Source organism: Herpailurus yagouaroundi, unplaced genomic scaffold, assembly GCF_014898765.1.
Source record: "Herpailurus yagouaroundi ecotype Mexico unplaced genomic scaffold, PumYag 180, whole genome shotgun sequence".
In the NCBI taxonomy this organism is placed as follows: Eukaryota; Metazoa; Chordata; class Mammalia; order Carnivora; family Felidae; genus Herpailurus; species Herpailurus yagouaroundi.
In genome coordinates this window covers 6,640,311-6,665,247 of record NW_024412411.1, presented here as the reverse complement: position 1 = coordinate 6,665,247, position 24,937 = coordinate 6,640,311, and the positions used below count along the sequence as shown (strand labels likewise).

Sequence of the window (24,937 nt, the reverse complement as noted above, 5' to 3'; positions counted from 1 at the left end):
CTGTGGGGTAGGTGATATTATTTCCTTTTACTGATTAAGATTTTGAGGCTCAGAGAGTTTAGCTAACTTTTGCAAGTTTGTGCTGCCAGCAGTTAGCAAGGACTGGGTTAGAATCTTGATTCTAAAACCTAGACCTGTGTTCTCTAAGCTGCAAGCCCACAACAGAGCTAAGGTTAGGTACTAGGGCTCCTTGTCCTGTTTCTGGGCTCTGGGGCCCTACAGCCCTTGATGGGAGACAGGCTGGTGATTGGCAGTTCCTGGAAAGGCCTGGAGCCTGCATGTGTGAGAAGCTGGCCACAGGAAATAGAAACTTGACTTCACTGTATGCCTGCCTTGTGGTTACAAAACTATGAATGGAAGCAAGTCCATTAGGGTGGCTAATGTAGTGTGGTCAGGAAGGCCTCATTTCCTGCCCCAGGGAGCATAAATCGTTAGTGGAGCTGGCAAGATGCTCTCAGTCTTTGTGAGTGAGTGCTTATTGGGGGTTATCCACCTGGGAAGAACAGAACTGTTGTATGTCACATATAGGAAGATTAGCATGTTAATGCCAGGAAGTCTTCCAGTTACAGATCCAACAATTATTTTTCAAACCCATTTTTAGAGGGAATGTGTTTTATAGAAGGAATAGATTGGAAGAGAGAGACTTTGGAGTCATATGGACCTGAGGGCATTGATTATGACCTTGGTCAATTTCTTAAAAGTCTTAGTCTCAATTTCTTTACTTGAAAATACAGATAATGATTTTTACTTGGAGGGTTGTTGTTACTTTTTACTGAGATAATGTAACTAGAGCACCTAACCTAACACCTGGCATGCAGTAAGCATTGAATAAACAGTGTTGCCGTGGGTGGTTTTTGCTGTCGTTCCTGTTGATGTGGTCATTCTTGCTGCTCTGGGTTAGATATTCCTCAAATGCGGTCATTACTACAATTCATGGCTTTTATTGTTCTCTTCCTTTATTATTAAAAATTTTTACTTGTATTTGAGTAATGCATTGGCCACTATCTCCTATTTAGTCCTCAAAGCAATCCTGCAAAAAAGGGAACCAAGGGTGGGATTATTATCCTCAATGTACTGATGGAGAGACCAAGGCACAGAGAGCTTGTGATTGGTCAAGGTCAGTAAATGACAGCCTCAGAGCTTAGGTCCCCAGAGCTCAGGTTCTCAGAGCGCAAGCCCAATTCTTTTTCTTTTATAGAAATGCTATGTGCTGTCCTAAGAGAGACGGATTGTGTGAAGGGCATTTAGCCTAGCACATAATTAGTCAGTAGCTTTTGAAAAGGATTCCTGGTATCCTGCTACTGCCTCTGTGTTATTCTCTACTTGCCAGTCATCTCCCTTGCTGCTTCCAGCAGCCACCTCTTTGAGGTTTGTAAGCACCGTCCCATTCTTTAGGATGGCCAGAGGAACTCCAAAGGTATTCCTTTGGCCCCAGATTTTAATATATATTATAAAGGTCACTATACTTAATACATCTTTAGATCAATATGTTGCTCTTCAGATATTAGAAAAAGCTAATAATCAAACATTATGGAAAGCTACAGCCAGACCAGAAGCCTAACCTCATAGGAGACCCCACTCCAAAGCAAATTTTTCTTGCTTGCGGTGAGGAATGGAAGTAGTCAAGTGTTTAAAAGAATCATTTCTGTTCTTATTGATGAACTGAATCTCTGCAGAAGATTGCCTATACTTTACTTAAAGAAATATGAGAGTTATGTTTTTTCCCATAAAAATGTGGATTATTCATTTTTTTACAGCTCTTGCTGCTTCTGGAAAGACTCATTTAGTTGTTCTGTTAGGTTGTCCATGTTCTTGTCTGTTAAGCAGGAAAAGAAAATATCTCTAGGGAGTAAACATTTAGCAAATAATTTTAGCTCTGTGGAATAGTCTATTGCTGATGCTATTTATAGTCTAAAAACAAAGTTCTTATCAACCCACTGAATTCTCTCTTTCTCTCTTCATTTCCACAAACATTTGTTGAGCAACCACTGTGTGTCAGGTCCTGTGCTTGGCACCAGGGATTCTGAGTGTTCAAATGAGCTCTCAAGCTACTAGAGATACACACCCTAACTAATCATCATAAAGGCACTATGTGGTAAGTTCCCTAAGAGAGCTATAAATATGATCTTATGAGGCTTTAAAGAAGAGAAAAAAGCCTATCTGGTTTGGAGAATGAGGTTTCTTTTGGCCTGACACAAAGTATAAATAGCTTTTGAACATGTGGAAAGGATGCAAGGTACTCCAAATGGAGAGAAGATCAGATCACAGAGCATGTGAAGGAATACAGTGGGAAGTAAGATAGGGGTCATATCATGAGAACTTTGAATGTTGGGCTGAGGAGCATCTAGGCAAACAGAAACCATTTATGTATTTGAGCAGAGCAGGGTGTTATCAAATGTGCACTATGGGGAAGATTAATTTGGCCTTGTGTGCAGGATAAATTGGCATCACTTTTGAGGGTTCTACTCCTAACTTTGCTACTGAATCACTGTGTATACAAATAACATATCCTCTCTGAATCATGATTTCCATATCTGTCAAAAGGAATCAATATTAATGCTTAACTCATAGTGTGTCTCCGAGGGTTAAATGAAATAAACCTGAGAATACCTTACCTAATACTTGATACATAGAAGAAATGGATGCAAAAGTGTCTTGGAAACTAACTTATACCTTGTATTTGTGTTATGTGGAAATTCGTTTCCACAGACAAAAAACCTATTAAATTCTTTTTGATATATAAATATTAGGGATCCCATCCCCTTTTTCTCTTCTCTCTTAATGTGATCAACTCTGATTTATGTTTCCACACCAAGTTCAAAAAGTCATCCCCCCCTTTATGAAGCATCTCAACATTGCCATATTGAAGGAGGTCTTCTCTATTTTGTGTTTCTGTAACACTTCGTATGGACTTTTGTTATGGAATACCTCTTTTATATTGTGATTAAAAAAAAATATTTTTTCTCATATGAATATTTTATTAATAGAAGGTTTGATCCTCAAACTTTGGTGCACATCAGAATCAGCTGGAGCATTTATTAAAACAGAATTTCTGATTCTGTCTGGGTGGGACCTAAAAAATTTCAATTTCTTGGGCACCTGGATGGCTCAATCAGTTAAGCGTTAGACTCTTGATTTCAGCTTAGGTCATGATCTCACAGTTCATGATCTCACAGTTCATGAGGTCGAGTCCCGTGTTGGGCTGTATGCTGGCAGCATGGAGCCTGCTTGGGATTCTTGTTCTTCCTCTCTCTCTGCTCCTCCCCCACTTGCGTGTGTTCTCTCTCTCTCTCTCAAAATAAATAAATAAATAGCCATTAAAAAAATAAAAATTTTAATTTCTAACAAGTTGCCAAATGATGTTGATGCTGCTGGTCCAGGAACTTCACATTGAATACATGGGTTTATGTGAATTCTGCAAGGGCTAAGACTGATTCGTCTCTGTCTCCTTAGTGTTTAAATTCTGGTACTAAGTAGTCACTCAGGAAATGTTGAGTGACTGGTTGCTCATTGAATGTACTCTGTTTCAGGTGGCCATTAAGCAGATGAACCTTCAGCAGCAGCCGAAGAAAGAGCTGATTATTAATGAGATCCTGGTCATGAGGGAAAACAAGAACCCAAATATTGTCAACTACTTGGACAGGTATGAAGTAATAGGTCTTGTCAGAGAGATCAGCCTGGGACTGATGGGTGGTGGAACTATTAGTGGAGAAGGCATCACCAGCACTCTAAACTGCCTTCATTTAAGAATCTTCTGTGATGCTTGGCTGTCTGCCTCTGACCTTGTATACTGCTGGACACCTCTGATTGCTGCACAGTCTTTCTGGGTTAGATGAACCCTACCACCCTGTAGCTTCTGACACCTGGTCCCAGAACCATTTGTTCTGCCTCACAGAGGCCCTTCAGCCCATCTGCCAGAATCAGCCATGTAAGTCTTTAAATCATTTCACATTCCAGATCTTTCCTTATCCTGCTCACCCTCCTGAATAAGTTCTAGTTTATCTTACTTATTCTCTCAAAATTTGACAGTCTGTAGTTTCATTTGAGATTGACCAATATGGAAAGAATAAGACTTCTCTTGTTCTAAATTCAACATGATTTCATTCACTGTTTTATTTTTAGGAAGCCTGTTTCATTGTTGACCGTCGAGTCTGTTAGTCTGTAGTCAATTTAAATGTCTGATCCCTTTTTTTTTTTTTTAAATGGGAGCTTGCCTTAAACTGGTAATGTGGAACTTTTTAGGAACCTTCATTAAATCCCATTTTGATTATGTCAGCCCATTATTCCAGCTCATCAGAATTCTGTTCTTAAACATAATAATAGTGGTTATAGCTAACATTTGTGTTATGCTTTACTTTGCACCAAGTACTTTCATGAACATATCTAATTGTGAAATAGGGTTTACTACCTGTATTTTACTGAGAAGAAACTGAGGTTCATAGAAGTTAATAACTTGTCCAAGACCAGTAAGACAGTAAGTAGCAAATGAGGGTTTTGGATTTGAATATTCCTAGCACCAACATCCATACCCTTTCCATCATATCATGTTCTTTTCTCCTATATGTGAAAAAAGAAAGTGAGCTTCTTGTCTAGGTTTCAGAGACATCACAGGTTGAGGTGCTATTGGACTAAGTCTTGGACTGTAACTTTTTTTAATATTTATGTTGCATTGTCAGCTATATTTCATTTCTGCTAGATTCTGCCAGATTTCTTCTTTTGCATCTAAAACATTGGTAGGCTTCAGTTTCTTTAAAGAAGAAAAGAGTTGGACTTTGACCTTTCCAATGCATAATGTTGATAACTATAGCAAATAAAGCCTTCTTCCTTTTTGAGGAATGATTGTCTTTCCATGATGTGGATCATGACTGGCTTTGAAAAATCCTCTGAAAGTTATTATTCACCTTCCCATCTCTTTGAAGAACTTATTATATAGAGAGTATAGCTTGGACAAACTCCTGAAGGCTATAAGGGTACCAGATTTTGGCTTAGGATGAGGAAAAATGAAAGCTTCCCAATAAAAGTATGTCCTATCTCATTAAAAAGTTAGTGTCTTATCACTGGAGGTATCTAAACGATAAAATGCATGACCATGTTATTGAAGGAATTTGTGTCCTGGGAATAAGATAAGAAAATTTATAAATTTGTTTATCAATTGTGCCTTTGCTGGTGTTTCCAGAGGCTTGTGCTGTGAAACCAGAAGTAAGTAAGGTTCAATCCCCGCCTTCAAATAAAAAAATACCCAGGAGCTCCTGTGGGAGGACAGAGGAGGGTGCCCTTACCCTGAGCAGTAAGTGAAGGTATTGCAGTTGAGCATCTGATTCTTGTGAGTTGTCCCAGGGGAGAGCTCCATCCGATTTGTTCTTCTCCAAATGTGTGATGCTCTGAGGCTTTACCTTGGAGATGTGATTTTTGATGGTACCTTGGCATACAGTGTAACCACAGAGTTTTTGGGACAACCTGTATCTGTTTGTGCATTGTCTTAGCTTTACACAGCAAAGCCCAGGTATGTCATGTCAGGCCCAGGTAAAGAGGCTCTCTTTTCCAGTGTCCAGAGATGGTCTCTTGAACCCTCATATTTCTTCCTCCCAATCAGTCCAAGCTGACAGATGTCTCCTTGATGTGCTGGATGAGAGGGCATAATGTGCATTCTTTGTCAGGGAAGAAATAGGCTCATGCCAGTGGAGAGTTTTTTACCCAGTCCTAAATTATCTTTTAGTCCAAGTCCCCATCATCTTCTCTCTCAAAAGAGATTCAAGTTGAAGAACATCTTAATCTGTCACATATATTCTTCCTGGAAACTAAAAAAAAACAAAACAAAAAACTACAAGACTTTGAGTTACAAAGAATATAGAAGCTATGTAGAGAGTACTAGATTCAGAATCAAGAGAATAGGATTCAAATCCTATTCTCAGCCCTTGCTGAAGGATTTTTTTTTTTTTAACAGTCTCTCTGTCTGCCCAGAAGTAGTCCCAATATCAGGGTGACAATAAGATGACATACCACACAGCTCAAGCCAGTCCAATATAGCTTCTTTGTCTAAAGCTAGCAGAAAAGTCTGTAGGGCTCTAGGCTAGTCTTTTTATTTGTTTCATTCTGCACCTAAAAAGACTGACCAGACAGGCTAAGTGATCTTTTTATTTATCACATAATAGGGCTGAATGATCCAATCCCTGAGTGATAGTATTGGTTGTAACTCATGTCTCAATAATCTCTGTAGGGATACAGCACTAAATGGCAGTGCTTGGCTTACCAGAAGAGGCTTTGGCTCTGCAGGCTTTGTTGAATTCATTTCATTTTTAGAATCATGTAAAGTGGAGATCATTGCCAACATAATATGTGTATGATACTTTATAGCTTTTAAATGGCTTTTATAGCCATTATTTCATTTAATATTTACAATCAATTACCTTTTATTTTGCTCATTGATTTATTCAGGAAACATTGGCATCTACTGTGTTAGACTCTGGGGATAGAGTCTTGAACAAGACCCAGTACTTGGTCTCATGGGTCTCAGATTTAGAACTCTCAAGGAGGTTTTGTGACTTGCTCTAATGCTGGTGACATGGATTCCAAATCCCATCTTTGTCAAATGTTTGGTTGCTCTCTGCCTTGATGCTTCTAGATGTGTGGAAATGATGCCTAATTTTGAGAAGCATTGCTTTGTATTGTGATGAAATGTAATTTTATTATATCTTCAACCTAATAATCTTAGTTCTACTCTTTTGGGCTTCACAGAATAATCTGCTTTGTTTCCTCCAGGAGAATCCACAAGGGATATCAAGTTAGTGTTTCTATCCCCCAGATTTTGCTTTTCCCCGGAAAAAAGAACCCTAGACTTTTCCAGAGCTGATGGAGATACAGGTTCACTCTGTGTATATGCTGAGCCTTTGAAACCCATTGCTATGGCTCAGTGTGCTCTGTTCCTTCTTACCCCTTTTCTATACTCCTACAGTTACCTCGTGGGAGATGAGCTGTGGGTTGTCATGGAATACTTGGCTGGAGGCTCTTTGACAGATGTGGTAACAGAAACTTGCATGGATGAAGGCCAGATCGCAGCTGTCTGCCGTGAGGTAAGGCCAATGGCCAACCAGCCTCGAGCAGGAAGTGGTCTTCATATCAGTGTCTATCAGTTTTTTACTTGATGGGATTTCTGCCTGGGCACTGAAGGTGGAAGAAATTTGCTGGACTCTCCCATTATTCTTTTGTTTAGCTGTTTTGAATTTTCTATCACTATGATCTATTATTTAAAGATAACTTTATTCTGATTATAAAAGTATATACCCATTGTAGAAAAATTAGAAATTACATATATATATGTAAAGTCACTCAATTTCAACCTTAAAGGTGACTGCTATAAATACTTTGTAGTATTTTTCTCTTTTACATGGATATATATTTTAATCATATTTTTATTCTACTTTCCTGTTCTCTTCGTGTGCTGCGAAGGAAATAAAACAGATTAAGAAGGTAGTGACAGAGGAGGTACTATTTTAGACAGAGTAGTCAGGGATGGTTTTGCCATAGATTTGAATAAAGATCTGAATATACGAAAAAGCAAGCCACACAAGAATCTGGGGTAAAATACTTCCAGGCAAAAGAAATGGAAAATGAAACTTAAATAGGTATTCTCTTTTCTCCTCATTGCTATTAAATGTCAAAGGTCTGTAATATGCTGGTGTAAGAGGAGAAAAAAAAAACTTCACAAAGTTTCTGTGAGAAGCAATATCCTCAGGGAGAGCCCCATGTTTTTAAAGCTTTTATTTAAGCTCAGTCGGTTGAGTGTCTGACTTTGGCTCAGGTCATGATCTCGCAGTCTATGAGTTCAAGCCCCGCATCGGGCTCTGTGCTGACAGCCCAGAGCCTGGAGTCTGCTTCAGATTCTGTGTCCCTCTCTCATTCTGCTGTTCACCTGCTCCTGCTCTGTCTGTCTGTCTCTCTCTCTCTCTCTGTCTCTCTTAAGAATAAATAAGACATTAAAAAAATTAAGTTTAAATTCCACTCAGTTAACACACAATGTAATATTAGCTTCAGGTGTACAATATAGTGATTCAGCACTTCCATATATTACCCATTGCTCATCACAAGTGCAGTCCTTAATCCCCATCCCCTCTTTAACCCACCCCTCCTCCCCACCTCCCCTGTGGTAACCATCAGTTTGTTCTCTGTAGTTAAGGGTCTTTTTCTTGGTTTGCCTCTCTCTCTCTCTCTCTCTCTCTCTCTCTCTCTCTCTCTCTCTTTTTCCCTTTTCTGGTTTGTTTTGTTTCTTAAATTCCACATATGAGTGAAATCACATGGTATTTGTCTTTCTCTGACTTATTTCACTTAGCATAATACTGTCTAGCTCAATCCATATCATTGCACATGGCAAGATTTCATTCTTTTTTATGTCTAAGTAATATTCCATTATATATATATATACCACAACTTCTCTTTACATTCATCAGTTGATGAATACTTGGACTGTTTCCATAATTTGGCTATTGTAGATAATGCTGCTGTAAACATCAGGGTGTGTGTATCCTTCTGAATTAGTATTTTTATATTTTGGGGGGGTAAATACCTAGTAGTACAATTGCTAGATCATAGGGTAGTTCTATTTTTAACTTTCTGAGGAACCTCCATACTGTTTTCCAGAGTTGCTGCACCAGTTTACATTCCCTCCAACTGTGTAAGAGGGTTCCCCTTTCTCCACATCCTCACCAACACCTGTTGTTTCTTGTGTTGCTGATTTTAGCCATTCTGCAGATAGGTGTGAAATGATATCTCATTGTTTTGACTTGTATTTCCCTGATGATAAGTGATATTGAACATCTTTTCATGTGTCTATTGGCCATCTGTATGTCTTCTTTGGAAAAATATCTATTCATGTCTTTTGCCTTTGTTTTAATTGGATTATTTATTTTTTGGATGTTGAGTTTTACAAGTCTTTTATATATTTTGGATATTACCCCTTTATCAGATAATGTCATTTGCAAATATCTTCTCCAATTCCATAGGTTGCCTTTTAGTTTTGTTGATTGTTTCCTTTGCTGTGCAGAAGTTTTTATCTTGATGAAGTCCCAATAGTTTATTTTTGCTTTTGTTTCCCTTGCCTCAGGAGACATATCTAAAAAGAAGTTGCAATGGCCAGATGTCAAAGAGGTTACTACCTGTGTTCTCCTCTAGGATTTTTATGGTTTCATGTCTCACATTTAGGTCTTTAATCAATTTTGATTTTATTTTTATCTGTGGTATAAGAAAGTGGTCCAGTTTAATTCTTTTGGATGTTTCTGTCCAGTTTTCTCAACACCATTTTTTGAAGAGACTATCTTTTTCCTGTTGGATATACTTTCAGTTTTGTTGAACATTAATTGACTATATAGTTTTGGGTTCATTTCTAGATTTTCTATTCTGTTCCATGACCTATGTGTCAGTTTTTGTGCCAGTACCATCCTGTTTTGATTACTACAGGTTTGTAATATAACTTAAAGTCTGGAATTGTGATGCCTCCAGCTTTGTTTTTTTCTTTTTCAAGATTGCTTTGGTTATTTGGGGTCTTTTGTGGTTCCATGCAAATTTTCAGATTTTTTTGTTATAGCTCTGTGAAAAATGTTTTTGGTATTTTGATACAGATTGCATTAAATGTGTAGATTGCTTTGGGTAGTATAGACATTTTAACAATATTTGTGATTCCAGTTCATGAGCATGGAATGTCTTTCCATTTCTTTGCTTCATCTTGAATTTCTTTCATCAGTGTTTTAGAGTTTTCAGAGTACAGGTCTTTCACTTCTTTGGTTAGGTTTATTCCTTGGTATCTTATTGGTTTTGGTACAGTTGTAAATGGGATTGATTCCTTGATTTCTCTTTTTGTTTCTTCATTATTTGTATATAGAAATGCAACAGATTTCTGGATGTTGATTTTGTATCCTGTGACTATTGAGTTTGTATTATCACTTCTAGCAATTTTGGTGGGGTGGGGGTCTTTAGTGTTTTCTATATAGAGTAGCATGTCATCTGCAAAGAGTAAACATTTGACTTCTTCCTTGCCAATTTGGATGCCCTTAATTTCTTTTTATCGTCTGACTCTTGTGGATAGCCATATTTTTATTAGAGGAAGAAGATGAAGGAAATATTCAGAGAAATTGAGGATATTGGATGTTTTGCTGATAAGAGACTGGAACTTTACAGTAGCCCAATAATAGAAAAGTTTCAGAATTAGGGAAAAGTAGATTAGGTGATTAGAAGATGAGATTCAGAGTATTATGGAATTAAGTTCAATATTATGATTGGGGTTTGATGATGTAAGATCTGGAGGCATTCAGATGGAAAAATGTAGTTGTATATTTAATAAATATTAGGAAAAGTGAAGTCACGTGAAATCAATTTCATCCTAGAAAATATGATCACCCTGCATCCTGGGATCTGGAACACACACATGTAGGTTAATGGAATTAACATAGACCTGAGATTCTTAGGAGCTATGGCTTCTTTTCTTTGCTGCACTAATACAGTGTTTCTCAACTTTTTTTAATTATTATTATCTCTCCCTGAGGGAGCCTTTTAAGACATTTTTTCCTAATCCCATTCCCCCCATGAAATATTAATACCATAGATATACTGCGTATCTGTTTATGTATTGTGGCCCTTTGGGAAGCCACAAACCACTGTAATATCTAAAATATTTTTCGCTCACCCCAGGAGCTAACTTGCACTGATTGAGGATACATTCATATGTGTGCTTAGGGAAATCAATTTGCTTCAGTTTATATATCTTTAAAATGGGAATTCACCCTGTATATACGTTAGGGGCGCCATATGGATCAAAAAGCACTTAAAAATTTTTTTAATGTTGCATAAATAGGTGACATTACTATTATCTTTAAGTTCTAAGAGATCATCCCTCTTTTAAAAAATAGTTTTATTGAGATATAATTCACATACCATATAATTCATCCATTAAAAAGTATATAATTTAATGGTATTTAGCATATTGAGTTACACAACCATCACCATAATCAATTTTAAAATATTTTCATCACGCCTCCCCCCCAAAAAAACTCCTTACCCATTCATTAGTAGGCACTGCCCCACCACCCCATTTCTTGACCCCTCCCCCCCAACACTATGCAACCACTAATCTATTTTCTGTCTCTATAGATTTACTTGTTCTGGACATTTAATATAAATGGAAACGGCTTCTTTTCCCTAGTATAATATTTTGAAAGTTCATCCATGTTATAATGTACATTAGTACTTCATTCTTTTTATTAACAAATAAGATTCCATTTATTTATCATTCATCAATCAATGGACATTTGGGTCATTTCCACTTTTTGGCTATTATGAATAATAACATATGTACTTGTACAAATTTTTGGTTGGATATCTGTTTTCATTTCTCTTGGGTATAAGCCTAGGAGTGGAACTTCTGGTCATATAGCAACTCGGTGTCCTTGCTTAAGAAATGGCCAAACTGGGGGCGCCTGGGTGGTGCAGTCGGTTAAGCGTCCGACTTCAGCCAGGTCACGATCTCGCGGCCCGTGGGTTCGAGCCCCGCATCAGGCTCTGGGCTGATGGCTCAGAGCCTGGAGCCTGTTTCCGATTCTGTGTCTCCCTCTCTCTCTGCCCCCCCCCCCTTTTAGTCCTGTCCACACCTTCCCCCAAAAAAAAAAAAAAAAAAAAAAAAAAAAAAAAAAAGAAATGGCCAAACTGTTTTCCAAAGTGGCTGTATTTTTTGATATTCCTACAAACAATGTATGAGGGTTCTAATTTCTCAAAGTTATTTTTTTATCATAATTTTTGACATCCAGAAATCAGGGTCTCCAGCCTCCTAAGGAAAGCAACTCTTACTTTTTTAGGCAAAAGCTGCTTCTGAATATTGGTTTGTTCTTAATTTAGCCATTGGTATGTTCTTAGAAAGTGAAGTATTAATTTGAAAACATTGAAGTAGTATTTTCCAGTTGGTTTGCATCTCTAGTATTTTTCAGTTGGTAGAAGCTTCTAAAATGTTAGCTTTTCGTTATGGACTTAAACTAGTAGATTTAGTAGCAAACCTGAGGTTATTTTTTCTTATCCCCACATTTTACAGATGGGAAAACAGTAGCCTGGAGAGAGTAAGTGATTTGTTTAGAATGTTAGTATCGTTAGTCAGGAAGTGGCAGCACTAGGCATTTTCATTGTTCCATTAGCCTCTGTGTTATTCACTCTGCCTGCTAATTATAGATGTTTTCCAAGAGTCTTTTCTTGTTTTTGTCTTCTATAACATTTGCCAGTTGCAGCCATAACTATAACTTGAAAAGAAAATCACCTGGTCACAAATGACTCAAATATTTATCTCAAGTCCATATCTCCATATATAACTTAAGACTCATATGTTCAGTTGTCTACTGAATATTTGTCTGCAAATGCTTATACGTATATAAAATTTAACATACCCAAAACAGTACAAATTATCTCCTCGCCAATAATAAGAGTTTTCTAACTTCACTGTTGCTTGTTCTTTAAAATAAGTTTCTTTTTTTTTTAATGTTTATTTATTTATTTTGAGAAAGAGAGAGAATGTGAACGAGGGAGGGGAAGAGAGATGGGGGGAGAGACTATCCCAAGCAGGCTCCGTGCTGTTAGCACAGAGCCGGCACGGGGCTGGATCCCATGAAACGTAAGATCGTGACCTGAGCTGAAATCAAGAGTTGGACATTTAACCAACTGAGCCACTCAGGTGCCCCCTAACTTCACTGTTTCTAATATCACTTTCATATGTCTCAGATATGACTCTCTTTGTCACTTTCCTCCGGTTTTATCGTTATAAAATCATTTCCATTCTTCCTCAGTAGTTTTTCTTGGGCCTCAGCTTCTTTGTTAAGGATCTAATGTTTGATAAAAAAACAAAAAACAAAAAAACTCCAAAATGGATTGGAGGGACTTTTGTACCTAAAAACTATTGGGGTGCCTGGGTGGCTCTGTCAGTTGAGTGACTTCAGCTCAGGTCATAATCTCATGGTTCATGGGTGTGAGCCCTGGGTCAGGCTCTCTGCTGAGCCCACTTCGTATCCCATGTCTCTCCCTCTCTCTCTGCCCCTCCCCCACTCACACGTATGTGCTCTTGCTTTCTCTCTCTCTCAAAATAAATAAACATTAAAAAAAGGAAACTATTGTAAGGTGTACTATAATTACAATAAGATATGGTAAGGCATATTATAAGAAAGGCATAAAGCAGGACCAAATTAGAAGAGTGCTTAGCCAGGCGACAGGAGATTAGGCTGTAGACCTGCCTCCACCACAGATTGGGAGCAAGTTCTGTTTACTCACTGGGCCCCCACTTTCTTGGTCATAAAATGAGGAGGTTGGATTAGTTGATTTTCTATAAGTTTTCATATTATAAATCCTTTTTTTCTCCCTCTGCTCATCGACTTCAATAGTGCCTGCAGGCTTTGGAGTTTCTGCATTCGAACCAGGTCATTCACAGAGACATCAAGAGTGACAATATCCTGTTGGGAATGGATGGTTCTGTCAAGCTAAGTGAGTAGGAATGAAGATACTTCTCTTCCTGATGGGACCCTGTCTCCTGGGGGAGGGTAATCATATAATAGTAGCTACAAGACTGAGCAAGGGGTCTTCGCTTACAGGCATATGTTGGAGATATTGAGGGTCAGTTCCAGACCATTGCAGTAAAACGAATATTGCAGTAAAGCAAGTCAAATGAATTTTTTGGTTTCCCAGTGCATATAAAAGTTATGTTTACACTACACTGAAGTCGATTAAGTGTGTAATAGCATTATGTCCAAAAAAACGATGTACATATCTTAATTAAAAAATACTTTCTTGCTAAAGATTGCTAACCATTATCTGAACTTTCAGTGAGTTGTAATCTTTGTTTTTGTGAAGAGTCTTGCTTCGATGTTGATGGCTGTGCACTGATCAGGGTGGTGGTTGGTGAAGGCTGGGGTGGCTGTGGCAGTTTCTTAAAATAAGACAATAATGAAGTTTGCTGCATTGACTGATTCTCTTCCACTTCATGAACAACTTCTCTGTAGCATGCAATGCTGTTTGATAGCATTTTACCCACAGTAGATCAGCTTTCATAATGGGAGTCAGTCCCCTCAAACCCTGCTACTGCCTTATCAACTAAATTTATGTAATATTTTAAATCCTTTGTGTCATTTCAACGATCTTCATGGCATCTTCACCAGGAGTAGATTCCATGTCAAGAAGTACTTTTCTTTGCCCATCAATGAGAAGCCACTCCTTACCTGTTCAAGTTTTATCATGAGATTGCACTAATTCAGTTACATCATCAGGCTGTACTTGTAATTCTAGCTCTCTTGCTATTTCTACCACATCTGCAGTCAGAACATAGACATTTATCGATTTAAATAAGTTCACCATCTTATATGGGTGCAGTTCGTGATGCCCCAACACAATTACAGTAGTAACATCAAAGATCACTGGTCATAGACCACCATAACAGATGTAATTATAATGAAAAAGTTAGAAATATTATGAGAATTACCAAAATATAACACAGAGACATGAAGTGAGTAAATGCTGTTGGAAAAATGGCACCGATAGACTTGCTCATCACAGAATTGCTACAAACCTTCAATTTGTAAAAATCTGTGATGTGCAATAAAGTGAAGTGCAATAAAATGAGGTATGTCTCTGTTTCCTGGGATATGCAAGCTCTTTATAGTACTCAGCACTATGCAGGATGTCATTTCTTTTTTTCCCCATCCATTTATATGTTTAGCCAAAAGAAATTTACTGAATGCCAAGTGTGTGCTATGTCCAGTGATGGGCACCATGGATACTTTTGCTTGTCTTCAAGTAGCTCTCAGTCTAGTAGTGGAGAAATTAGTGTAGTTTCTTTGATTCATTCATTCAGCACACTTTTATCAAATATCTATTATACCTAGGCCCTCTGGGAATAAAAAAATGAGTGGGAAGACATAGCCTTTTCTATCAAAGGCCTCAATTTAAATAAACATATAATTGCAATACAATAAGAATGAACTATAAGCAGAACATTTTGTTCGAAAGTGTGAGGATCAGTAGCCCAGACAGACAGCTGTGTTACAGATGGGCAACTTATGGGAAGATTGTTAGCAGTCTTTGTCCAGGGGCGCACAGGGTGAGAAATTAATAAAAGCAGGGCCATTCCTACTTGTAGGTGATTAGGGCTTAAGTCTGGGACTCATTCCCAGAAAATAAAACAAGGACCTAGACTGCCAGATTCTGGGACATGGGTGTGGATTTCAAGAAGAAAGCAGAATTGGGGCAAGTAATCAAGGCCAAAACGGGCACCTTTGGCTCTAATGCCTAGTTCTTCTAGTTTGAGGAGGGGTAGGAGGCCAGAGATGATGTTTCTTTTGTTCGTCTTGTTTCTTTTCAATGTTGGACAGAGGACAGGCTAAGAGCTGGATGTGAAGGTGGCAGTCATGTGATTCCAGGTCTGGAGAGAGAAGGGATTGCCGTGGCTGGGAGCTAGGCAGAGCTTGACAGCTAGGGATAGGCACATAGTCAATACTTATGGAAGGTGCACCCTAAATATACGTGCATTCTTTCTTTTCTTTTCTTTTTCTAGCTGACTTTGGATTCTGTGCCCAGATCACCCCAGAGCAGAGCAAACGGAGCACCATGGTGGGAACCCCATACTGGATGGCACCAGAGGTTGTGACACGGAAAGCCTATGGGCCCAAGGTTGACATCTGGTCCCTGGGCATCATGGCCATTGAAATGATTGAAGGGGAGCCCCCATACCTCAATGAAAATCCTCTCAGAGTGAGTGTTGCTAGTCCCATTTCAAGATGTTTGGGCTATTGTCTTTAGTCCCAGGAAATGAGACTCAGGCTATTCCCTACAGTTTTCAACCTGGATCTGTCTTTTCTAGATAAAACTAGGCACTATTGGACTTAAAGAAAAGAGATATTCACAGTCACTCATTTATTCAACAATTATTTGAGTTCCTGCCATGTAAAAGAAACTGTTCTAATGGCAATGAAGAAATTAATAAATAGTAACAGAGGGTAAGTGCTATGAAATAAAGCTGAGTAAAGGGCTTATGAGAGTGATGGGGAAAGAGGGAGAAATGTACTATTTTATTTAGAGTAGAGAAGGAAGTCCTCCCTTATAAGTTATTTGAGCAGAAACCTGAAGAAAGGAGCAAGCCATGCAATTAATCTGATGCAAGAGTTTCCCAGGTATCAAGTATATAAACGACTTGATTTGAGAACACACTTGTATCCAGGAAAAAACCAAAGAGGGCAGTGTTCCTAAGTGAGTGAGTGGGGAGGAGAATAGTAGACAAGGTCAGAGAACTAGGAGGGGACCAAATCAGACCTTGTGACCATCTTGAGAACTTGGCTTTTATTCTGTAAGAGATTGGAAGCCATTGAAGGATTTTGAGGTGAGGAGTAGTATGATGTAATTTATGTTATGAATTAACCATTTTGGCTGCTTTCATGGAAAGCAGAGTCTGAAATACTGTTATAATCATTCAGGTAAGAGTGGTAGCTTGGACTATGTTGGTGGCATGAAGAGTGGTTAGAGTCAGGAAATATCTTGAACATACAGCTGACAAGGTGAATTAGATATCAGAGAAAGAGGAATCAATAATGCCTATGAGATTTTGGGCCTTAATTGCTGAAAAAGTTCAGTTGCCATTTACTGGGAAGGTCGAAGAGCAGGTAAAATTGGACAATAGAGTTTGTTTTTAATGTGTTAATTTGAAATGTTTATTAGACATCCAAGTAGAGATGTCGCACAGAGTTGGGCATAGGAGTCTGGAGTTTAATGGTGAGAGGTCAGAGCTATAAATACAAATTTATCAGGAAGTAGTATATAGTTGGTTTATTTAAAGCATTGGAACGAAGTGATTGATGCGATCACTCACCTAGGGAGTAAGGTTTGAGTACTGAGCCCTGGGGTACTCTCATGTTTACAGTTTGGAGGAACTAGCAAAGTAGACCAAGGAATGGCCTTTCAAGAACTGAGAGAAGTGGGTTCCGGAGGCCAAGAGAACAAAGTGTTTGGAGAAGAACTGTGTTCTTTGGAGAAGGGCATTGGCTGTGTCAAATGTCACTGATTGTATGAGATAAAGTTGAGAAATACACATTATATTTGCCAATGTGGAGGTTAGTGATGAGCTTGACGGTCAGTGGAGTGATGGTAATGAAATGATAGCCTAATTAGAGTAAATCCACCAGAATGGGAGAAGTTGAGATGGCATGTGAAAGCAATTGTTGTTGTTTAAGGAGTTTTGCTCTTAAGAGAAAAAAGAAATGGAGCAGGAACTAGAAGTAGAGTTGAGGGAGGGTTTAGTTTAGTTGTTTTTTTTTTTTTAAAGATATTATTACATCATGTTTGTGTGGGGATAGCAATAATCTAGTGCAAAGGAGGAAAGTGGTCATGTCCAAGAGAGAAGTGACATCTGTAGGAGTGATGTCCTTAAGTTGATGAGAGGGGTTGAATCAAGTATTGAAGTAAAGAGTATTAGATTAGAGTATGGACAATTTATCCATTGCAATAAGAGAGGGAAGGCAGAGTATATGAATACAGACGTATGTTGGTAATTTTGGTCATGGGCAAATAGGAGAATTATTCTGATTGCTTTTATTTTCTTATTTTTCCCAACCTCCCCTCCAGTGCAGGAATTCTCTGTGCGTTTTTGGTAGGTGGTCATCCAATCTTAACTGGATACCTCTTGGGTAACTCTGATTATTGGAAAGTGCTTCAGTGTACCAAACTGAAACTGCCTGAAGGTCCCAGCTTTGGTCTCTGAATCCACATACTACTCATCTTCCCCCATCTTCCAGTAGCCTTGAAAATGATGACTGGTAGGGTGTGATGGAAATAAGACTGCGATTAGAATCAGAGAACAGAAGCTCATATGATTAAGTTGATACTTGGCATATCCCTTTATGTTTCTGGACCTTATTTGTGAAATGGGGATGATTCTTGCCTAGCCCATTATCCAGATTTATTATTGTGGTCATTAAATGAGGTAGTGTTTGTGTAAATACTTTGTGAATTAAAGTGCTCAGTGCTTGAAAAGGACTGTTTGGTTTTGTTTGGTTTTGTCTTGTTTTTTTAACTTATCCCATAAGATGCTCCATGTTAGGGGAACTGGGGGGCAACAGGGAAACAGATTGTTGCTTCACAGACATTTCCTTTTTTTATTCCTCTCTGTTAGAAGAAATCAGTTCTTAGATGACTCAGGTGCCAAGGCATCAGGAATAATTGCCTCCAGCAAATGGGCAGGTGTTTTAATTCTTCAGGCTAAATGAATACTAAGCCCCTTAGTTCTATAATCAAGAATAATAATAAAGCCATGGGTCTGGAACACACTTCATAAGTTTATAAAGTGCTTTCCAATATACTATCTTGTTTTATATTTACAGACATGTGATATAGATATAGATAGGCACTATTATCATCCCTGTTTTTACAGATGAGGAATTTGGAAACTCACTGACTTGCACATGATGATCACATGGCCTTTAAATGTTAAATAAGATCCTTAGGTCATATTCTTTCCAGTCTCTGGAAAGCCAACCATATGGTCTATGGCAGCCGACCATATTTCTAGAGGGCAAGTGTGGGGACTAGGAGAGAACCCCAGCTGGAGCCTACGGTGATTCTTCATTTGTATTGCCAGGCCTTGTACCTCATTGCCACCAATGGGACCCCGGAGCTTCAGAACCCAGAGAAGCTATCAGCTTTTTTCCGGGACTTTCTGAACCGCTGTCTTGAGATGGATGTGGAGAAGAGAGGTTCAGCTAAAGAGCTGCTGCAGGTAACTGTCCCTAAGCAGAGAAGCTCCAAATTCAAGGGATCACTAAACCAAGTCTTTTTTGCTTCATTTTTGCACGTGAGGCACTACTAGGCCTCTCTCCTACAACTTACCTACACTCAACTTCTATTCCTACTTCCCTAACCTCTTTCATCCCTGGGCCTTTGCTCAAGCTATTCCCTGAGGCTGTTCCTCAATCTGTTAAAACTACACATAGGCTTAGCTTAAAAATCTGCTTACTGAGCTCCTGTTGAATTTTGCCTGTATTATCACCATAGTTGAGTCTTACCTAATATAAAATGGAATCATACAATAAGAAAACTTGTGCCTGGCTTCTTTCACTCATCATAGTGTCTATGGGATTCATCCTGTCGTCAGCGTATCAATTATTCATTCTTTTCTTTATTTATTTTATTATATTTTTAATGTTTATTTCTGAGACAGAGAGAGACATAGCATGAGTGGGGGAGGGGCAGAGAGAGAGGGAGATGCAGAATCTGAAGCAGGCTCCAGGCTCTGAGCTGTCAGCACAGAGCTCGACACGGGGCTTGAACTCACAAACCGTGAGATCATGACCTGAGCTGAAGTCAGTCGCTCAACGGACTGAGCCACCCAGGTGCCCCAATTATTCATTCTTTTGAATTGCTGTGTAATTTTCTGTATAGTATTATATAAATATCACATTCATTCTTTCATTCTCTTGGACATTTGGGTTCTTTTTAGTTATGACTATTTTTTAAATATTTATTTAAAATATTCTTTTTAAAAAATATATATTATATATATGTATATATTTTATTTAAATTCAAATTAGTTAACATGTAGTGTAATAATGAGTTCAGGAATAGAATTTAGTGATTCATCACTTATATATAATACCCACTGCTCCTCCCAACAAGTGCCCTTCTTAATGTCCATCACCCATTTAGCCCATCCCCACACCCAACACTCCGCCAGCCACCCTCAGTTTGTTCTCTGTATTTAAGAGTCTCTTTTGGTTGTACCCGTTCTGTTTTTATCTTATTTTTGCTTCTCTTCCTCTCTGTTCATCTGTTTTGTTTACTAAATTCCACATATGAGTGAAATCATATGATATTTGTCTTTGTCTGACTTATTTTGCTATAATATACTCTAGTTCCATCCACGTTGTTGCAAATGGCCAGTTATGACTATTGTAAGTAAAGTGACTATGAACATTCTTGTGTGTGTCTTTTGGTGGATACACAAACTCTTTTCTGTTGGAAATATACCTGTGAGTGGAAATGCTGGGATATAGCAGAGATGTGTGTTTGAGTGGTAGGTAGATACTGTCAGTTTTCTAAAATGGTTTGTTACCTTTTAAAGACGTTCTTCAACTTGGGGATGATCTGAAGCTTTCCAGACAGAGCCTTGTGCAAACATGGATAGCCTTATTAACATATTATAATGGTTACTGAGGAAGAATCGTAAATAGTCATGTGTCTTTTGCTCTTTTTTTCCTTTCTAGCATCAGTTCCTGAAGATTGCCAAGCCCCTTTCCAGCCTCACTCCACTGATTGCTGCAGCAAAGGAGGCAACCAAGAACAATCACTAAAACCACGCTTGCCCCAGCCTCATTGTGCCAAGACTTCTGTGAAATAAATGCTCATTTTAGAAATTCAAGCCCCTGATGCCCTCTCTTCCTTGCCTTGCTCCTCCCATTTCCTGGTCTAGCGCTCTCATGTCTTTGATCCCTGAGCACTATGTGTCCAGCATTGAAGAGAACCGCAACTGACTAATGAGATGATGTCCATTTCTAAATAAGGAATTTCCTCCCAATTCATGGATGTGAGGGTGGTTTACCATCAAGGGCTTCTTTGAATAAACCCATGGACTCCTTTTCCCATCCCCTCCATCTCTCACCTGCCAGTCAGTTCTTGACTCTGTAATTTTTGGCTTTGTAACATTATCAATTTGTAATCAGTTGAGACTTCTTTAGTGCTTGCTTTTCTTTGACTGAACTGCCCAAACACCTGTTGTACTTGAAAATTGGAACTGCTGGAGGAATGCCATGAGGGTTGATAATCTGCCAGGGATGTGAAATGGCTCATCTTCCTGGACCATGGCTTTGGCGCAGCTGATCCTGATATGGGAGAAAGAGCTACCATGTTTTCTCTTTGTGTATGCTTCTAGCAGCTATTTGGGAGGATCTTCACCCAGTAGTGTTCCCTGTGCTATTTCTTGTGAAATGGTCTTGGCTATGTAGCAGCTTTTGATTCCCTACATCCCCTAGGCTGCTGCCCCAATTCTGTCCTTGTTTAGAACATTGAGAGGTTTCCCAAGGCACATGCTGGGTGAGAACAGTGTGAGAAGTCAGGGGAAAAAATGTAGCTGCTTTTAGAACAAAGTCAGGTATCAGCACCTGTCCTGCTGTACCTATGTGTTGTTTTGAGAACTCAGCTTCTTTTTCCATCTGGAATAAGGAGCTGAAAGATTAACTTAGATCTTCTGATGGCCTGAATCTTTGGGTCAGAGGGAAGGACCTCGAAATGTGAAACTACATGTTAGTTTTGGATGGATTTGGCAACCTGATAAGATACTCTGCCGGCTGTGAAGGGACCCTGTTTTTACAATGCATGGCCAAGCTCTCTGCAAATGGAAATGCTTGCACTGGGTGTTGGGGATGTTTGCTACCTCCTGCTATCTTTGTGGTTTTGGTCCTCCCACTATGATAGGACCCCTGGCCAGCATTGTGGCTTGTCATGTCAGTCCCATTGGCTACCTTGTCATGCTCTGAGGTACCACTGCCTCTGTAGCACAAGTTTTATTTCCTTCAATAAAAGGAGATGAAAATATTCCACTTGGAGTATGCCTTCCTTCTTTGCCCTTTTCCTTTCTTTTCTAATTTTTTATTTTTATTATTTTATTCTATTTTTTAAAATATGAAATTTATTGTCAAATTGGTTTCCATACGACACCCAGTGCTCATCTAATTTTTTATTTTAAAATAATTTCAAACTTGTAAGAAAACTTATATATTATAAAATATATATATTTTTTTCTCTTTGAACCATCTGAGATTAAGTTACCTTTACCACCATGTACTTCAATGTGTATTCATTCCTCTTAACACTTTTATTTTAAATATAAATTAAGAGAACTGTTTATATATTATAAGGTATTCACTCAGACAGTTGTGGAAACTGAGAAGTCCCATGACCCACATCTGCAAGTTGGAGGCCCATGAAGGCTGGGGTGTAGTTCACAGGCCTGAGAGCCAGAGAGTCAGTGGTGTAGATTCCAAAGTCTGACACGCAAGAACCAGGAGCACCCAGGGCAGGAGAATATTGGTGTCCCAGCTCAACAGTCAGGCAGAGAGCAACCCACTCCACCTTTTTGTTCTATTCAGACCTTCAACTGATTTGACGATGCCCACCCAAGCAGGGTCATCAGCTTTACCCTGTCCACCAAGTCATATGCTAATCCCTTCTGGAAATACCCTTACAGACACACCCAGAAGTAATGTTTAACCAGACACTGGGCATCCCATGGCCCAGTGAAATTGACACAGAAAGTTTATCATCACACACTCATCCCCACCTCCAGGTGGAGGAACTCCCGTGGGGACTAAGTGAGCTGACAGCTTTTATAGTGCTATGTGTTATGACTTTTAGACCAAGGGGTCAAAAGTGAAGAGTGGAATAAGTCAGAGAAAGACAGATAGCATATGTTTTCATCGTATGTGGAATTTGAGAAACTTAACAGAAGACCATGGGGGAAGGGAAGGGAAAAAAAACAGTTTCAAACAGAGAGAAGCCAACCATAAGAGACTCTTAAATACAGAGAACAAACTGAGGGTTGAAGGGAGGGGAGGGAAAAATGGGTGATGGGCATTGAAGAGGGCATTTGTTGGGATGAGCACTGGGTGTTGCATGTAAGTGATGAATCATGGGAATCTAGTCCCGAAACAAAGAGCACACTACACACTGTATGCTAGCTAACTTGACAATAAATTATATTTAGAATTAAAAAAAAAAAGTAAAAAAAAAAAATGAAAAAGTTGGTGATCCCCAATGTTGTCTTATGGGAAAAAAAAAAAGTACAAAGGTACTGGAGGTCCTACATGCAGTTACTGAGCGTACAAGTACAGTGGCATTGCTTATGTGTGACATAGAATGCTAGGTGATGGTACAGCCCATCAGAAGACGGGAGTGTTATTTATACCTTCCACTTTGAGCTTGCAGTGGTAACCTGGTTAGTCTGATGAAGCCTGAGGAGTTGTTAGCTGATTGCCCCTCTGAAATCTTAGAATCTTGGGATTGTCTGATAGTTGGGTGTTAAAACAGAAGTATTGCCTGTCCTGCAAACTTTCCAACACTCTGTTTAAGCAGTATAGGCATGACTGTTTACTACTGGGATATCTAGACATCCACTCAGATAATAGAACATTCTTCATACCCAGACAGCTTAACAGCATATTTCCATGCCTTTTATTGCCTGCAGAATGTAGAGGCAAGAGAACTCTGAAACTCTCTAGTCATAGACAATTGCTGCTTATTTAATTCTCCGTGGATACCATAAGCATCTATCTTGTGTGTTAGTTTTCAATTGCTACATAACAAATTACCACAAATGTGGCTCAGTACAACACAAATTATCTCAGTTTCTATAGGTCAAATGTTTGAGCACAGCATGGCTTGATATTTTGCTCAGAGTCTCATTAAGCTGGAATCAAGGTATTGGCCAGGGCTGTAGTTCATCCAGAACTTGAAGTCCTCTTCTAGGCTCACTAGTTGTTGGCAGAATTCATTTCCTTGTAGTTGTAGGACTGAAGTCCTCATTTTCTTTCGAGCTGTCAGCCAAGAACAACTCTCAGCTCCTAGAGGCTGCCTACCGTTTTTTGCCCCACGCCCCCCATAGACAATTCACAAAACAAATATTTGCTTTATTCCAGATTAGCCAGAGCACATTTCTCCGACTTTCACTTCGGCAACCAGCCAGAGAAAACTCTGCTTTTAAAGGGCTCATGTGATTAGGTCAGGCTTATTTAGATAATCACCCTGTCTTAAGGTCAGCTAATTTCAGAAATTAATTACATCTGCAAAACCCTTCACGACAATACCTAGATTCCTGTTTGATTGGAGAAACTAGAAGTTATGTACACCAAAGGCTGGGAATCTTGGGGGGCTTAGTCCATTCGGGCTGCTATAACAAAATGCCATACACCGGGTAGCTTATAAACAACAAATTTATTTCTCATAGTTCTCGAGGCTGAGATGTCCAATATCATGGTGTCAGCATGTTTGGATCCTTGTGAAGGCCCACTTCCAGGTTGCAGACTGCTAACTTCTTGCTGTGTCCTCATATGGCAGGAGAGACTAGGGAGCTCTATGGGGTCTCTTTTCTAAAAGCACTAATCCCATTCATGAGGGCCCCCCACCCATGACCTAAGTACCTCCAAAGCCCCCACCTCTTCATACCATCATTTTGAGCATTAGGATTTCAACAAAAGAATTGGAAGGGATACATTCAGACCATAGCAGGGGCATCTTAGAATTTCTTTTTTAATTTTTTAAATGTTTATTTATTTGAGGCACCTGAGTGGCCCAGTCGGTTAAACATCCGATTTTGGCTCAGGTCATGATCTCACAGTTTGTGGGTTCGGGCCCCACGTCAGGCTCTGTGCTCAGCCTGGAGACTGCTTCAGATTCTGTGTCTCCCTCTCTCTGCCCCTCCCCTGCTCTCTCTCTCTCTCTCGCTCTCTCAAAAATAAATAAACATTAAAAAAATTTTAAAAAGGTTTGTTTATTTGAGAAAGAGCACAAGCAGGCTCTGCACTGTCAGTGCAAAGCCCGATGCTGGGCTTGAATTCATGAACTGGGAAATCATGACCTGAGCCAAAATCAAGAGTTGGATGCTTAACTGACTGAGCCATCCAGTCACCCTGGGTCATCTTAGAATTCTGCCCAGCATATCCTGGAAGGGTCTATCTGCTCTCCGCCATCTGTTAAGGACACAGGAATTAGGGGAAGGGGAGATAACTGGAGTAGTATAACTATAGTGCAGGGACCTGAACCCAGGTATTCCTTTCCATACCTCTGTACACTATATCAAGAGTAGGCAGGGGTGCCTGGGTGGCTCAGTTGGTTAAGCATCTGACTGGCTCAGGTCATAATCTTGTGGTTCACGAGTTCAAGCCCCACATTGGGCTCT

General features: G+C 39.2%; 1 protein-coding gene across 3 annotated transcripts in view; it reads left to right on the top strand.

Moving 5' to 3' along the window:
• PAK1 (p21 (RAC1) activated kinase 1) overlaps positions 1-21,582 on the top strand; it is a 159,899-nt gene extending 138,317 nt beyond the window's left edge. For all 3 annotated transcript variants that reach the window (XM_040489452.1, XM_040489453.1, XM_040489451.1), the window contains exons 10-15: positions 3,531-3,643; positions 6,953-7,070; positions 13,398-13,497; positions 15,560-15,756; positions 18,632-18,769; positions 20,253-21,582. In XM_040489452.1, the coding sequence (XP_040345386.1) occupies positions 3,531-3,643; positions 6,953-7,070; positions 13,398-13,497; positions 15,560-15,756; positions 18,632-18,769; positions 20,253-20,339 (753 nt within the window). In that variant the 3' untranslated portion in view covers positions 20,340-21,582. The remainder of the gene's footprint in view (positions 1-3,530; positions 3,644-6,952; positions 7,071-13,397; positions 13,498-15,559; positions 15,757-18,631; positions 18,770-20,252) is intronic.
• Positions 21,583-24,937: the final 3,355 nt, after the last annotated feature.